Source organism: Sinocyclocheilus grahami, unplaced genomic scaffold (genome assembly GCF_001515645.1).
Source record: "Sinocyclocheilus grahami isolate Dianchi unplaced genomic scaffold, SAMN03320097.WGS_v1.1 scaffold514.1, whole genome shotgun sequence".
In the NCBI taxonomy this organism is placed as follows: Eukaryota; Metazoa; Chordata; class Actinopteri; order Cypriniformes; family Cyprinidae; genus Sinocyclocheilus; species Sinocyclocheilus grahami.
In genome coordinates, this window is record NW_015505693.1 from 482,988 (window position 1) to 501,060 (window position 18,073).

The window sequence follows — 18,073 nt, forward strand, 5'->3', positions numbered from 1 at the left end:
CGGATGTTATTATTTAGCCAAACCTTGGAAAATGTGCTCCATTAGCCAATATTTGGGAACAAGAGGTAGCTACGATATTCTTTAGACCATACAGTATATTATTTCTTCCCAGAGATTTATTCAAAAGTCAGGAAAAGGCGTGGGTGATATAAAGGAATGTTTCTGCCTAAAGCAACAACAGTTACAGTATGTGGACAGGAATACCGAAGCAGCGTAATGATTCATCGCAAACGCATTATAGGCCATTTTAGGACATTGTGTAAACTCAGATATATTCATCAAAAGGTGGACATGAACTCATCCGGAGATCATATTTCTTAGTCTGCCAATAAACATTTTACATTTCTATCCACCCCACTGAAGGCCAAAAAGTATGTTTATTGTCTTTAAACACGCATAGAGAGCTCCACAAAGGTAACCGGCAAAAGAAGCCATATGCACTCAATATGGTGACAAAGGAAAATATGAAAATCTGTTTAGACTGCAAACGAATTGAGGGAAATATATTGGTCTGTGCTTTTCTTTGCAAATTTGGCTGTTTATTCTGTTTTGATAGCACAATTGCCTGTAATCTACCATCTTTCTGACTTCTTATCCTGATTTTTTTGTCAGACCCATTTAGTGAAATATTTGCTGTGCTTCTCAAAGCTTTCAAAACAGCTGTGCAAAAATGACTCGAAATGTTGGACGACACCATGGATTGGCGTGTGAATGCATCTCCCCGTCATGGATGTGCTGGTCATGCATGATCCTAGACAGTGGAACAGGACTGTACATGTAGCATGCATGGGAATATTTACAAATGGTTAAACACAATTACCTTTGCTTATGAACCATGAGTTAGACTTCAAAGTTTGGACTTAACACTTTTAGTGTGGCACGCTGGTTTGAAACCTATATTTCACTACTCTATCAAACAGTTGAAAATGACATTAGAATGGGATGCACAATATTCATACCATATCTGCAATTCAAAAAAGTTTATTATCAGTAAGTATTGGATGTTTCATTATGCATATTAATTTCACATTTAGATTATCTTTGCTGTAATATGACACCCAAAAATGAACATTTACTCATCATCAGGTTATCCAAGATGTAGAAGAGTTTGATTCTTTGTTGGAAGAAATGTAGCATTACATCACTCGCTCACCAATGGATCCTCTGCAGTGAATGGGTGCCGTCAGAATGAGAGTCCAAACAGCTGATAAAAACATCATAATAAACATGACTCTAGTCCATCAGTTAATGTCTTGTGAAGCAAAGCTGTGAGTTTGTAAGAAACAAATCCATCAATGTGTTTTTCAAATTATTGTTTCTGGCCAAAATATCCATAATCCATAATAATGCTTCCTCCAGCAAAAAGGTCCATCCCCTGTTGTCCTCTCACATCAAAACATCAAAATGTGAAATAGATTTTTCACATCAAAAAAATCAAAATCCCAACAAAACAATCACCAACATATTTGCTTAGAACTGTTTTTACTCATAAATGGCGCTTGATCTGTGCATATTTCTCTCCTGATTCATATGAATTGCCACATGGGGAAAGCAATATAATAAGGATTTTTAAAAATTGTATTATGAACATGCAGCTTTTTGTTTCACAAGAAGTTAATGATGGACTGGATTGATGTGGATAACTTGTGGATTATTGAGATGACTTTCTTTCTGACGGCACCCATTCATAGCAGAGGATCCATTAGTGATGTAATGCTAAATTCCTCCAAATCTGTTCCAATGAAATAAACTCATCTATATCTTGGATGGTCAGAAGGTGAGTCAACTTTCATTTTTGGATAAACTATTCCTTTAAAGAAAAAAAATTACACATTTCACCTTCAAGCAATGTGAAATAGTTATTATGGATCAGTTTCTGTGACAGTTATACATTTTAAACCTTTTGGCTGTTTACAACTCCCTTTGTATGCAAAAGGTGCGTCACATTACAGTCATTTTACTGTCTGTTGCGTCAATGAATGCTGGACGAACATTCCTGCAATGCTCGACATAGTTGCATGTGAGTAAAATAAGAAAAATCCATTGTGAAATAAACAGATTTTTAAACAGATTTTTTATTAAATTAATCTGCTGTCATCACATTAACATCTTCATTCTTGGCTGAATTGAAGTAAATGGCCAGAGCATAATAAAACACACAATGTCCTGCTCAAACACCCAGTAATCCAGAATATCTTGATTAAAAACACAAACATAACATTTTTCTGATGCAACATTCACCTCTCTTCTACATCTGAGAGGTCTTTTTTTGTCTGTTGGAATGATATAAGAACACAGATGTTAGCGCAATAGCCAATGGCGAGCAGGAGGGGGCTGGTCTGGACCACTCTCCACTCCATCCTGTCTTTTAAAACTCTGGGAAGTTCACGAAACTATCAGACTTGATTTTGAAGGACGGGGGGGAAACAAACTCATTGGTCAAGCCACTCAAGAACTTGACAACTTGTGTCTTTAATTTATTTTTTGTTACCAACAGCTGCCCATCTGTGGCTGTGGCACTATGTGGGACTTCACAGTCGGGACGTTGGTGCTGTCTACCGTCTTTGTTGTGTCTCTGGCACAAGGTAATGTCATTTAAATAATCTCATAATTGTCTTAATTAGAACATGTAAGGATGTTATTCATTATGTAACAGTTTGGATACAGCCGTCAGCACGTAAGACTTAAGGGGGGGGGGAAACAGTGAGAGCTTGTTTGTTTGTGAAAGCTTAATCAACTTACATGGCTGGAGTGATGTTTAGTAAATCACACAGTTGTTGCATACAGAACTGCTTCTGTTTGCCTCACTGCTATTAATGGACACTTTGAAAGTAAGTGTATCTTATCATATTGTGATTTATGAAATTTCCTTTCAAAAGTCTTATTCAAAATAGTGTGTCACAAAGCACCATTATTTTAAACGTAATGCAAACTATTTCTGATTCCTCCCAAAAGTCTTCGTACTGGAAAAGTAAGGTAGGCTAGGACTGTTGAGGAATTCATTATTTGAATGACTGACTGTCATGAATACTGGGAAACTGCCCACCAACCCAGACTGAAATTTGGAGCAGCACCGTTTCATTTGCCTCTATTCCATTCACTGTCACTCCATCTCGCCTCCGGTCCACCTCAACTTCTCCACAGAATTTATTACCTGTTTCCCAACACGCGTAGACAGCCGGCACGGAAAATAGCACCTGACATTGCTGAGCTCTAAGTCAAGCCTTTTAAAAACCTTTAGGACTAAAATTCGGTTTTAAATAACCAGATGTCGCTCAGTCATCTGGTAATGAGCTACAAGCCCGCGCGTCCGTGCCAGCTTCATCCAGGGCACGGCGAAGCCATTTTCAACGCTCCAAAGTAAATATTGCCACTCTCTAATCTGCTCCATTCAAACGATTTATCCTCCAGATGTTTCACTTTGCTCTGAAGTTCAGCTGCCCGGTACATCAATCTCTGATGCTTTGAAGTGAAAAAGAAAGTGGAAAGAGGGATCAAAGGTAATATGCGAGGTTACATGTCTCAATTTCGCTCTTTTCCGTGAGCGGCCACTACCTGAGCGCTAACTGAATGTTAAAAAACGAACCTCATGTAGTACTCGATTCTTGGTTACCGTGATTTTACTCCAATTTACACCCCTTATAGAGGTAAAGTCACAGCAGGAAAAAGTTAATTAGTTAAAATATATAAACATATGTCTACTCTAGAAGCAACACATGTAAGACTTGTTTTCAAAGGTGTCTAATACTAGTTTATTTTGTGGTGTAAACAATCTATATAAAATATTCAAGATGCTTTTAAAAACAAGATTTTAGTTATTAATAATAATTGATCTAGTTTTATATTGTTTCAAGAATGTTTAGGTATTCTATTAACAGAAAACAAGTTTTAAAAAAGGACTAATTAATGTCTTTTTATTTAGAAAACTACTCTTCTCCAGGGTATTGGTGTATTTCTACATTAAAACCGACGCTTGAGATCAAATTTCTGGATGAAACGGTTCAAAGACAAGGAAAACCAATCCAGATCATTTTAAACACACACAAATCTGGCTGGGGTTTCATTATTATGCAGTGACAATGAAGCAGTTCAGTTTAGAATAATGGAGCACAGATGCAGCCCACTTCAGAGTCTATGGAACAGTCCTTGTCTCCTAATCTTCTTCTCAACCCAATCAGACAGAGCTCACCATCTTCCATTCGAGCACACCTCAGCCAGGACATGTGCCAGATGCACAAAACTACTTCCACATGTTTGCCGACGCAGGATAAACACACAGATAAAACCACTTTGGAGCTCTCATTTGCATTCATTAAAACACGATGGGATGTGGAATGCAATTTTAAGACCATTGCCCGGGCACACTGCCTTCTTAAATGAAATGCCTCTGATTTCAAACAAATCCCTACTTGTTACCACACTTGTATACTGCAATAAAGCCATCACAGTGTTTTCGCACTCGCCCTAATACATACGAGTATGTGGGTTAGCACTATAGCGCTTTGTCAAAGGGATTACATAACATGCCAAAATGATTTACCTTTCCTTTTCGGATAAACAAGGGAAAAACTTTCAGAAAGCTGAATGCCAGCTAAATTTGGGCATGTTTTTGTGTCTAACCTTTTTGAAGGCTTTTCTTTACAGACAGCAGAGACCGAAAAATGATTCCCGTATAAGAAGCATGTGCGCTAACCACTCCGCTGCAGCTTTGACGTAGCTCTTTTATTAAAACTCAACCGTCACATGTATTTTGATTAGCTTCTGGCTTGGGTAGCAATTCTCCAAATGCACATTAAAAAGGGGGAATGTTTTATTAAAAGGCCACAGACTGTTTATGGATTAATTGTCTGAGGATGGCTATTGGACACTGTGCAGACTTTATGAGGTGATGCGAGAAGTCCTAAAAGGGTAATGATACTGCACTTTATATTGTGGGGTAAAACCCCTGGCAATAAGATAGGTACAACATAATCACAGAATTGCTGTACCATGTTTAAATTACCCTTTTGTTTGAGAACCCTCTCCCAAAATAAACTTGGCACGAGTGGTTTGTTATGGGAGGGCAGGGTGTCATTCTATGTTGGGAGGACACTGATATATAGATAGGTGTATATTTTTAGATGTTGTTAACTTATAGTTTCCACTTCAAAGTAAATGCTTTTTAAACACCTGATCCTAATAATGCCGTTACTGGGTGCAGATATTACATGGACATGGACACACAGTTCTTCTTGGAATAAAGCAGACTAAAGTATGTGATGTGGTTATTGCTAATTACATTGGTGCCCTTAGTAGGTGTTATAAAGGTTTATTGTTCAAGATTTTAGATAATTTTGGCTTTAAGCCATAGGTTATACAAGTAGATGAATGCAGATGTTTGGTATACAAGCTCAACGTCACGTGTTGTTGCGAATTGGCAAAGTTCACCAACCAACATGATGCAGTTTTAGGCACGAGCGAATATTGTCATTCTTGTCACCAAGAATGATAACTATATTAACATCCACACTAATGGACGATAACGTTCCATTTATTATAAGCGCACACTGCAGTTATATTGTGCCTCTTTAAATTCTATACACCTTTTTCCTGAGTAAACGATGAGTGCCGCCATTATGAATTCTAACTTCCGATTGGATGCTCTTCTGTTCCGGTCTCCATAGGAACCCATTCAAATAATGCCCATCTGTTTTTAATGTAGCTAACATCGGCAGCTTTGTGTCATCTACACACTCATTAAACTTTGAGGAGTGAGGCTGTAAAGTGACATGTTTCATCATCTGGAACACACTGTTCTGAAAGTGATTCCATTTATATTGTTCTCTGTGTTGTTGTCGTTATAGCTGTGGTATGGACTTCCCTATTTTCACTGAATTAGAACAAACTAGTTATGGATATTGTTTAAGTTATTGTGCTTGGAATGAATCTAGCTAGCTACCTGAATAATAAGTGTATGTCTCTAATAACTAAAGTCAACTTTATCGCCCCCTTGAGTGGCAGTTATATTGTGCCTCTTTAAATTCTATACACCTTTTTCCTGAGTAAACGATGAGTGCCGCCATTATGAATTCTAACTTCCGATTGGATGCTCTTCTGTTCCGGTCTCCATAGGAACCCATTCAAATAATGCCCATCTGTTTTTAATGTAGCTAACATCGGCAGCTTTGTGTCATCTACACACTCATTAAACTTTGAGGAGTGAGGCACTGACAAATGACGGTCATTGCGACACTGTAAAGTGACATGTTTCATCATCTGGAACACACTGTTCTGAAAGTGATTCCATTTATATTGTTCTCTGTGTTGTTGTCGTTATAGCTGTGGTATGGACTTCCCTATTCTCACTGAATTAGAACAAACTAGTTATGGATATTGTTTAAGTTATTGTGCTTGGAATGAATCTAGCTAGCTACCTGAATAATAAGTGTATGTCTCTAATAACTAAAGTCAACTTTATCGCCCCCTTGAGTAAATACTTTTTTGCCCCACTGTATGTGTGTGTGAGAGAGAGAGAAAGAGAAGCAAACCCAGCTCATGACATTTACTGATATAATATGCATTCCCTAGCCTTCATTGGCAGAATTCACTAGAGCCTCTCCTAAAAAAACACTTATATCAACCAAAGATAGTTTTTAGTTGGTTTAATAGTTTAGATGATCTCCAAATCTGGACTAGATAGTGTTAACATGGTTTACCTTAGGATGGTTAAAACTTTTTTCAGGAGCAAAACGACAGATTTTGATTTGACAGAGCAGTGAGGTGTCAAAAGCTCATTGTGTGCCCTTTATATCAGATGTGTCCAAATATCTGTAATTACCTAAATCATTTTGACACTCAAACTCAGAAATTAGGCTTATTTTCCACTCATGGTTCTCAAGAGCAATCACATCCTGCTGACATTTACATGACACATGTGGTGCTCAATTACCTGCTTGGCTAAACCCAAACATGTTTCTGTGTGTACAGAGCTTTGTTGTCTTTGATCATAAAATCTATGTAATCTCACTGGCAAAGATGTCAGAATGCACTCTGACATTTCCGTACACACACATATACAATATTTAAATAGTAAAATAACACAATTAAAGAGAATAGCTTTTTCATTTGTAGGGTATTCATCTTTTTTTTTTTTTTACAGTTTCTGAAAACTTGCCACTATGATTGTTAATTAACCACTTATTTCCCCCCAAATCTTGACTAAACAGCTGTGTGGAGCCAGTGGGGTTTATGGAGTGCTTGCTCAGTGACCTGTGGGAAGGGCCGCAGAACAAGACGTAGGACATGTCACAGATCTTCTACTAAGATTCAGTGTACAGGACGACATGTGGAGGTCCAAAAGTGTGGAAATCAATGTCCAGGTATTGTGTATTACAAAACACACAATCTCTGAAAACCCATGGATTTTTTGCTACAATGAAAACAACCGTTTTATTTTTACAGTGGCATGCAAACGTGTCTGTCCTGGGGGACGTCCCAGTAAGGACTGTAGCTACTGTATCTGTGATGGGCAAACACTACATGGGACGGTCTTCAGTGTTACGGGTGTCCCTGTGCCAAACGCCACAGTGGCTCTGGCTAGCCAAGCCAAGGTTGTCCGCGCCCACACTGATGATAAGGGTCAGTTCAAGATTGATGGACTGTGCACCAGCCCACAGACCCGAGTGGTCATAAGAAAGGATAAATTTGCACCCGTTACTCTCCCTGTTTCCAACAACAGCACTGATGAACTTTGGGTACGGGCCATCTTACGATCCTCAGGTAAAGAAAAGAAGAAACTTTTGGATATGGATGATCCCACATTGATAATTTCATGCACTGTTGCATTGTTGGTTTCTCCATTTTATGTCTTCCAGAAAAGCCATATATTGAGAAGCACCCAGAAGACAAAGTGCGTTATGAGGGACAACGTGCAACCCTTTGCTGTAGAGCAACAGGATCACCAAAACCTGACAAATATTACTGGTAAAAAGCAATGAAGTTTCTTTATAGGTTTTCGAACAAATGCCGTTAATCTTATAGTTACATAAAAATTTATTTGTTTGATCCAAAGGTATTACAATGGAACCTTACTGAATCGCACAATATACAAGTATGATGAAGATTTGATATTGCGGGACCTGAAACCAGAGCAGTCAGGGCAATATCACTGCAAAGCAACTAGTCTGACAGGCAGCATAAAGTCTACTTCAGCCGTCCTCACTGTTTTCGGTAAGTGCAAAACCATTTTACCAGTCAACAGGGAACATTATAGTATTTTTGCAAAATGTCCCTAAAGAAGAAAAATAACCCCAATGTGGTCTCCAATGAATTATTAAAGTCTATAATGTCTAGTGACATCTGCGGTACAATATTTTATTATGTTTAAGTTGGTAGAAATTACCACTTTCTAAACAAGGAATGACTGGCAAGAAGTCGTGGTGGGCAGACTAAAATCCTTAAATCCCACCCGCTTTCCATATTAATGTGAAATCCAACCTTGTCAATAAAAATACTGTTTTTTCATCCTCAGACAAGTATGCATTTCCACATTTGCACACATAACTACACATTGTGAAAATTCCCATGATGCTTGTTATCCAAGTTATAGATTGTCAGAAATAGTCTGCCGAAACGTGTGCTAAAGCAATCAGCCTTAGACTTTGTCTGAGGGATCTCTTTGCTTCTTAATCATTTTGGCATATGAAATGTGCTTTGCTGAATGAAACACTAACACCTGTCACAGCAGGGTTCTTAATGGAGGATGATTAATGTGTTTTGTATTCACTCTTGCATTTAAACAACAGCTACAGGAGAAAAGTTTTCCATAAATTAAACTTCATCAACCTCAAATAAGATTACATGGTTGCTCTCTCCAATAAGTGTAATTTTAAAGGAAACACAGCGCTCTTTTGAATAAATGAGCAGCATTTACAGTAGAGTGGTAATGTGACAATAATGACTGCAGTCATTAATATGATGACACAATGAGATCATACATTTTAATCAGAACTAATACTTTGGCAAGTCATCAGACTTCCTTTTCAAGTTCAGTGACCCAGTTTTATTTGTTCACAGTGATCTGATTAAACATATATTTCTAAATCCTTTTTACTTTAAAACAAGTATCTTCATAACAATATATATATATATATATATATATATATATATAAAAATTATTTTCTTTTTCTGTCTTTCAAGCATAAATCTATGAAAATGAAGAAAAAAGCCATTGGGATAAAATAAATAAACCTTTATTCTGAAATTATTTTTTCTTCTCAAGTAAATTGAATGTTTTACTGAAAATCAAGAACATTGTTTTTGCAATAAATAAATATTATGCATTCTTTGAAAATTTAGCACACTGATTTCACATTTTGTATTTCACAGCTAAAGGAACACCAGCATGCAACTCAACACCTGACACTCACCTGATCAAATTGCCATTAGACTGCAAGCAGCCTGGAACAGAATCCAAGTTTTACAATGCAGGTCGCTGTCCACACAACAAATGCCCTGGATCGTTGGACTTTGACATGCGTTGCAGGGATGGATCTGGCTTCTGCTGTGGGGTCAAACAAATGGATGCTAGAGAGATCAAATGTGGCCGTTACACCTTGCCTATCAAGGTTGTTACTGAGTGTGGCTGCCAGACTTGTGTAGAGCCCAAAATTCTTGTACGGGGCAGGGTGGTGTCAGCAGACAATGATGAATCCCTGCGCTTTGGACATATTTACATAGGGAAGGAACGGATAGGTACCACAGGATATCAGGGTGGGTTCACAATCCAGGTGTCTCCAGATACACAGCGTTTTGTGGTAAACTTTGTGGACCCTTCTCAGAAGTTCATTGATACAATCAAGGTTTTTATCTTTGACAAGAGAGGAGGTTCTGTCTATCATGATGTAAAAGTGATGAGGAAGCAGGAACCTGTTGATATAAATGCTGCAGAAAGCAATACCATTTACCTAGGTGAAATGAAAGATGAGGACCCCATTGGTCAACTGGTCATACCTCCAAACTCTTTCCATAAAAACACAGGGGAAGTGTACGAAGGGACTGTTAAGGCCAGTGTCACGTTCCTTGACCCACGCAACATTACCATGGCTGCTGCCGCTCCTGGCGATCTCAACTTTGTAGACAATGAAGGAGACATGCTACCTCTCAGGACATATGGAATGTTTTCAGTAGATTTCCGAGATGGAGCAAACCAGGAGGTTCTAGGAGCCGGCGCAGTCCAGGTTCTCCTTGATACGGAGCATGTAAAAATGCAGGAGCACATCCCTGCTATGAAACTCTGGTCCCTCAATCCCGATACAGGCATTTGGGAGGAGGAGAGTAACTTTCAACCCACACAAACTACTATTGCTGGCAGCGGGAGGAACAAACGAGAGGAGCGCACCTTCCTGATAGGGAATATGGAAATCAGGGAGCGTAGGTTGTTCAATCTCGATGTACCTGAGAATCGCCGGTGCTATGTCAAAGTGAGGGCGTACATGAGCGACAAGTTCCTGCCCAACGAGCAACTAGAAGGAGTGGTAATAAACTTGATAAACCTGGAGCCTAAGCCTGGCTACTCGTCAAATCCGAGGGCTTGGGGACGCTTTGATAGTGTGATAACAGGACCAAACGGTGCTTGTCTTCCAGCTTTCTGTGATGCCCAGAGGTCTGACGCATACACGGCTTACGTCACGGCTATAATGGGAGGTGAGGAACTGGAAGCAGCCCCCTCAATGCCAAAAATGAACCCAAACATTATTGGTGTGTCTCAGCCGTACTTAGGGAAGTTAGATTACCAGCGCTCCGATCATGAGGATCCAGCACTTAAGAAAACAGCTTTCCGAATCAACCTAGCCAAACCAAACCCTAACAATTTTGATGAAACGAACGGACCAATCTATCCTTATCAGAGTTTAATTGCATGTGAAAATGCACCTGTTGATGCCAACCACTTTCGTTTCTTCCGTGTCGAGAAAGATAAATATGAGTACAATGTGGTACCCTTTGAGGAGAGTGACCTCACATCTTGGACTGGAGACTATCTTTCCTGGTGGCCAAATCCACAAGAGTTCAGGGCTTGCTACATCAAAGTTAAGATTCATGGAGCTACAGAAATCATGGTAAGGTCAAGAAACCTGGGTGGCACTCATCCTCAGACAAGAGGTCAGTTGTATGGCATTAGAGACATTCGTAGTACCCGCGACTTACACCATCCTAACACCTCTGCTGCTTGTCTTGAGTTCAAGTGCAGTGGGATGCTCTTTGATCAAGGTATTGTAGACCGGTCACTAATTTCTATCATCCCACAAGGTAACTGCCGTCGTGTAGGCATAAATGGTCTCCTGCAAGAGTATCTGATAAAGCATCCTCCTGTTCTTCAAAACAATGAGTCTCATGCATTCAATATGTTAGCTCCTGTTGATCCACTTGGACACAATTATGGAATATACACCGTCACCGACCAGAACCCACGGGTTGCCAAAGAAATTGCCATTGGCCGCTGCTTTGATGGAACTTCAGATGGTTTTTCCAGGGAGATGAAGTCAGATTCTGGAGTGGCACTGACGTTCAGCTGCCCTAAAAGAACTGTGAATCGTGAGAGCTTATTCCAGCGCTTGCAAACAAATCCTGGCCTAACACTAACACAGATGGCACGGGAGATGAGGGAGTCCCAGGGACTGCAAGTCAGAAGAGGGTCAACCCAAATGGTGGCCTACCCTTTTGGCCAACAGGGCAGGAGCCAGAACCGCAGAGCCACGAACACTAACAGAAGGAGACCAGCTACAAGGACACAACCAAGACAGTAGATCTTTCTTTAGGTGAGTTCTCAGAGTGCACTTTTTAAAAAATAATTTCAAGATGTTGATGAAAATCAAGTGTATGTTTTCCATCCTTATGCAGGTCTTTTGGGTTGAAGAGAGTGAAGAAAAAAGACTCAAAAAACCTGCTATGGAAATACCAAACTTGGCCAGCCGGGTGATACTGGATCCTCTGTCCTAACAGAGCAAAATCCTCACCTGATTTATCCGAACACATTTAAACTCTTTCTACATGTGTATGGAAAACTGTCCTCTCATACTTCCTCAAAGTTTACTTCATTGTTTAAGACATTTATTTTTAGTGATTAGGCCAAATACTCTACAAGGTCCATACAGACTTATGTCATGTATTTATTTCCAAAGTCAAAACTTGCTTATGTGGAGCGTCCTACTTTTAGATCTGTAATTATTCACTCATTTTCTCTAATTGATCAGTGTCTTCCATTGATGATAGGCTAAATAGTTGAGACAAGACTGTATGGGTTGAGGTCAAGTGTGACAGCTGCTAATGCTTTCATCAACCACATATTCTACTCTATTGGATGTAATGAACAAGACCCGAGGCAGCAAAGATGCTCGTTCTGTCTCGCCTCCTTTTCCACGTCGCCATTCCAGTTGTGATTTGGCCAACTATTGGTCTGACCAAAGCATGACTGACCCCTGCCAAGAATAGCATCCCTTAACAGAATGGATCACCAAGGTAGATTAAACAAATCTGTGGTGAGACAAAGAATAATATAATGGCCCTAACTTCAAACAAATTAATGTTTCTTTTTTTTTTTTTAAATGCCCTCTTCATTCTTTTGACCATATGGCTGGCCTAATCAAAATTTCTTTTGATATGAAATCCAACGAATACAGTATCTCAGTGTATGATGTCTAGATCTTAGAGTAAACTGATTGTATTTTGTTTCTTGTTTCTGTTTGTCTCCTAAAGTGCAATATTGTGTTCCAATAATGACTTGAGAGTCCTGACAAAAACGTCCTATGTTATGAGCCAATCAACCATAGGTCTGTTAAAATGTTGGGCTATTCCCTTAGTAATTGCATATCTGAATTTCAAATTACATAGCACCTGTTTTTTAAACCTAATACTAATGAATTTAAGCTTGCTAATCCGATTCAACCTCCTCTCATATAGTCAGCTGACAATGCAACATAAATGCAGTTGCAGTATTTTAACTCCACCCTAAAGTAACAAAAATCCAATTGTGTGATTTCAACAATTAATGGACCATAAAAAACCATGTGGACCTGCATAAGCTGGACATTTGTATCTTTTGAGGTATATTTTGTAGGTAGCATTGCAAATAGGATTTCATTATGTTAATTCTGATTTGATTTGTCTAATCCCTTACGCTTTCAGTATTCTGTATTTGTTCAAAGCAGAAAGTTAATTGAGTTGAGGGATTACAGTGCATGCTTTAATAGATAATGGTGCAAAAGCTTATTTTGTCTGTGTATCCAAATATGTACAGCTGGCCCAATGCAGGTAGAATATAAACAATATTAAAATAATATTCTAAAACCAAATCTTCAAAGAAACAAAAATATACCTAAAAAAATTGGATTAATTGGAAAAATCAGTCTGAATAAAATTGAGATGAACAGAATAAAGTGTTTGGGAAATAATCCAATAGAGAAATGTATAATACTGTGGCACATTTTTTGATTGAACACAAAGTTGCTGAGTTTCATAACAGACCAACTGTAATCAGTCATTAAAATCTGAGATTTTTCAATAACATTGCAATATTTAAAAAGTATGTTAAAATGTGTCATTAACAGGAACATTTTTAGTCATGGCTGACTAATGAAGAAACAAAATATGTAACTATAAAACACATTATTTTAGGCCAAGTACACACTTCAAGCGAATTAAAATATTTTTTTCTATCCCAGACAGTCTCACCTGTAAGTGATGTTGAGTCATACATTTGTAACTTGAATAAATTTAAACTTCTGTGATTGTGTAATATATCCAGTTAAAGTAGCCTTTGGTCTTTTACATGTAGCATATTTAGCTATACTGTACATTTCTGTTTCAGAGGAAAGATGGAGTTGGATATTGGATGAATATGGTGCAAAAAAATGTGTTGGCCTCCAGTTAGCTTTCAAAAGTGTTTGTCCTCGCTTCAACTGTCTGGCTGGTCTCAGGGAGACTACAATTTTTGCAGGAATATCCTCTTGCAAAATGTGCATTGATAACTCTACCACTACACTACAAAGTGAGTTGAATAGTTGCCTTTGCGCTCTCAGAAATCTCTTTTCATGCTTGCTTCACAAATATGTTACATACAACACATCCTGAAAATCTATGCAAATCATTTTGTAACTTATACTGCATGAAATTTCCCATCTTGCAATCTCAAAAGCCAGTTTTATGTGTAAATTGTGGATTACAATGTCTGTCAATTTTACTAGAATGTAAATAAAGAGCTCTTGTAAACATGTTCTGTTGACATTGCTTTATTCCATTAAACTTAAATAAAAAAAGATGTTTTTTTTTTTCTTTTTTCCCAGCGGTGAAAGTCATTTCTACCTGACACTCAAGAGGGTTGGCTCTGGTTTAATTAAGGAAAGTTACAACTGCAAACATTTATTATGGCCCTAGAGAGAAACACATTAACATCTCTGGAGTGCTAACAATTATGAATCTAAAACTATAACTAATTGAGCTGCTGAAATGTACAGCTGACTAAATAAACTGTCTGTGACCCCATTTTCCCTGAGTTCAATCAATCTTGCATATACATTTTGCCAACTTACATTTTAAGATATTCACAATTTAAATAAATCATAAAATATATCATCTAAATGTCAGAAAACAATGTTCATTTTAGTTCATTGGAAGTAATTTGCGTACAACATTAAAGAACAATTTATCTTTGATTCGTAGTGTATATATACAAATTGTCACAAATGTTAACAACTGCTCCATTGGGAACAGGAAAGTTTATTCAACTAAAATTCTGCATCTTTTTCAAATATTACGAGATCCAAGCAGATGTTTTAGTTCGAGGGATCAAAACATTGCCGTAACCAAGAACTTCAGTTCTCCTTGACCTGGCCGAAAGGTTGTAACGAGAGCTCACTTGCGTGCTTGATGTATACATTGCCGTCCTCCAATTTCACTTCAAAAACTTGTTGCTAAAAAAAGAAAAGAGAAAACTTTACATTTTGACAAAGAAATAAAACTAAGCACGCCTGCAATGAATCTGATTCTATTTCTGCTTGGACAGCTGTAAAAGCCTACAGCTAGGAAGGAACTTTGATATACGAGCATGGTGGATGTTAAGCGGTGGTGGGAATAGTGTCTAATTACTGAACATTTCAAGGTGTCCCGAGTCCCCCAGGATGACTGTCATAATTACGGATTGTTTTACATAGTCTTTGCCTTATATTGATTGGCCCAAGCTCACTGTCACTTCCAACCGCCCTATTATTTATATTCGCAGCATGAGAGAACACATTTCATCTGCTTATTAAAAAAGCAGACGTGTGGCTAAATTGAAACGTGCCGAAATGAGGGCAGTTTAATTCTTAGGAACGAGACTTTCCAAATGTCTGTCTGTTTGGCAATACCTACTTCTGTATGATTCTGGTGATGTGCAATCCATTACCGCGTGAGATAATGTTTGGTGTCATACTGAGTTAAAGTGACGGCACAACAAATGTGGTTTTAATACGAAAATACAAGTGCTTTTCGGGGACACTGAATCATCGACTGAATCACTGGCTAACTTAACTTGTTCATCTGGCTGCCTACTGCCCCTTTACTGCTGAGTAATGAAATTTGGTGTATACATTTAACATTTAGGAGGAACATTCAGGCTGATTCACTGATTAAAGAGAATGCTACTTCATGTAAGATGATAACAAAAAGCAAGATAGATCTTCTATCAAAACATAATCATGTCTTTAATCTGATTTAACTTCAGTGAATCTTCTGGAATCAATACCAAGTAGGCTTATTCAACTGCATTTGTTGTATAATGTCAGTTACCACATACAATTATTTTGACTCATCCCTTAGTTTTAAAAAACTATGTGAACAGTGCCAGCATATGGTGGGTTTAAAGGGTGAAATGTGAAGCTCATATTATTGTTAAAGAACTTAATTCTTCCTTTAAAAAGCTAGACATTTTTTAATTTTTACATGAAACTTCTAGGCCTAGTTATTTATCAGCAATGTAATATCTGTGGGTGTTGAACAGAGGTGTGTTGGCCTAAATATTAGGTATTTTGAAGACCATTTTTGCCTTCTGTTTTTCGTTCTTGGATATAAATATATGTATAAATGTAAAAGAAGACAAGTTTAATGTGTTTCTTATTAAAGAGAACAAATTACCCACTTAACTCCATGTAAGCAAGAGAGTAACATCACTATCCTTCTTGGTATCCTTGTATGGAAGGTTTCATGAAAGATTGGACAAGATGATGAAGTGATTCCCTCATATTCATTTTAACATGTATAATATTTTAGCAATATTTTTGGCTAAAAAACACAAAGTGTGTACTTTAATGTAATGTTTATTGCCTGGTCCAATTTACTTCCATTGTAACTGAAACTGATTTTTTTTTGCTTAGGTAATCATTTTCTGTGGTAATCGACAATATGCCACAAATGTTGTCAGTGGGCTTAACGTTTACTGAACCTGGAATATTCCTTTAATGAGCTAAAATGTCAAACAAAAAGTGTCTTACCTGTAAACCTGTGCTTGATTTCCCCGTTTTGAGATTGAAGTCATAGTCATGCCAAGGACAGAACACCTGAAGAACACCATCGGCCTCCTCGATATCTCCATCACACAGCGGACCTCCTGAAAGTCAAACCATTTGAACACTTAAACAAATTCTACTTGTCTGACAGAATGTTTAAAATCTTACAAAAATTTACCTTTAATCACATCAAAACATAAAAAGGCATCAGTTTCATATTAAGACACTATGACTACTAACAAACTGTGCTAACTTCTTATTTGTCGCCACTGCAATTAATTTACATTTACATTTAGTCATTTAGCAGACACTTTTATCCAAAGCGACTTACAAATGAGGACAATAAAAGCAGTCAAAACTAACAAAAGAGCAACAATATATAACTGCAAATGACAAGTCTCGGTTAGCCTAACGCAGTACACGTAGCAAGGTGTGTATATATACACACACACACACATAAGCTTTGTACTGTCTCTCTTCCTGCACTAATCTTTAATAGTGAGTGAGCGGAATAGACCTACTTAAATGAGAGAACCATTCTGAACAAATGCTAAGACAGCTTCACACAGCACAGCATGAGCATTAAATGTAGGCTAACAGGCTCTCTGGTCAATTAAATCCAAGCTCTAGACAAACACTCAAAGAATATTTATAATTAAAAGCACTTCACATTCTCATTCTCCTCAAATGAAGAATTTTCAGAACCCAGTTGAGCCATGGTGTAAGTGGTAATTTTTTATCTGCTATTTTTAAAATCTATTATGTATATTATATATTTAGATATATATATATATATATATATATATATATATATACTGTATATATATAAAAATAAATTCTGGCATTATGTGACTAATTTATTTTCTGTTTTTAATTTCATTTATTTAATTTCTAAATTATTTACTGAACACTGTATATTTAATTTAAACTAATGTAATTGTATTTTATTTTACACACCATTGAGTTTTCTGTATAACTTGTATGAGGTAAAAAAAAAAAAGTTACAATATTTTATGTTGTCATTAATATTTCAAGGAAATTTGCTAATTTATCAAATTAAATAATAAATAATTACATTGAATTTAATTTGAAATTATTTTTGCACACTATTTTATATTGTTATTTCTACAAATCTATTGGTTTTTATGTAACAAGAATTGTTACTTTGGGGTTTGTAAAAAAAAAAATCTAATATTTTATGTTTGCATATTAACGTTTCAGCGCAGTTAGGTACTTCAGTAAACTGAAAAATTATTAATTTAATTTCTAAATGATTTATCGCACAGCTTATTTTATTTTTTATTTACGAAGTAATAGGTTTTTAATGTAAAACTTAAGTATTATGTTAGATTCAGGTTTGCAAATAATTTTTCAGTGAAATAAGATACTTCAACAAAGTAAATAACTATTAATTTAGTTTAATTTATAAAAGTTTTATATCACACTGTTTATTCTATTTAAATGTATTTACAAACCATTTGGCAGGGGCGGATCTAGAAAATAATTTTTAGGGTGGCAACACCAAAGAAAGCCCCCATGCATAGTTTTTGGGGATT

General features: G+C 37.1%; 1 protein-coding gene across 1 annotated transcript; it reads left to right on the forward strand.

Annotated features, from left to right (window-relative positions):
- The first annotated feature begins 726 nt into the window (after nucleotides 1-726).
- Nucleotides 727-14,845, forward strand: LOC107554806 (cartilage intermediate layer protein 1-like). Its single transcript, XM_016237420.1, has 8 exons — nucleotides 727-771; nucleotides 2,498-2,585; nucleotides 7,206-7,358; nucleotides 7,441-7,758; nucleotides 7,854-7,962; nucleotides 8,051-8,208; nucleotides 9,367-11,795; nucleotides 11,878-14,845. The coding sequence occupies exons 1-7, from the start codon at nucleotides 727-729 to the stop codon at nucleotides 11,781-11,783; spliced, it is 3,288 nt and encodes a 1,095-aa protein (XP_016092906.1). The 3' UTR covers nucleotides 11,784-11,795; nucleotides 11,878-14,845.
- The last annotated feature ends 3,228 nt before the right edge of the window (nucleotides 14,846-18,073 follow it).

Coding starts and splice junctions, on each gene's coding strand:
- LOC107554806 (XM_016237420.1), top strand. CDS start 727: ATGGATGTGCTGGTCATGCATGATCCTAGACAGTGGAACAGGACT. Junction 2,586..7,205: donor TGTTGTGTCTCTGGCACAAG/GTAATGTCATTT, acceptor TTGACTAAACAG/CTGTGTGGAGCCAGTGGGGT. Junction 8,209..9,366: donor AGCCGTCCTCACTGTTTTCG/GTAAGTGCAAAA, acceptor TGTATTTCACAG/CTAAAGGAACACCAGCATGC.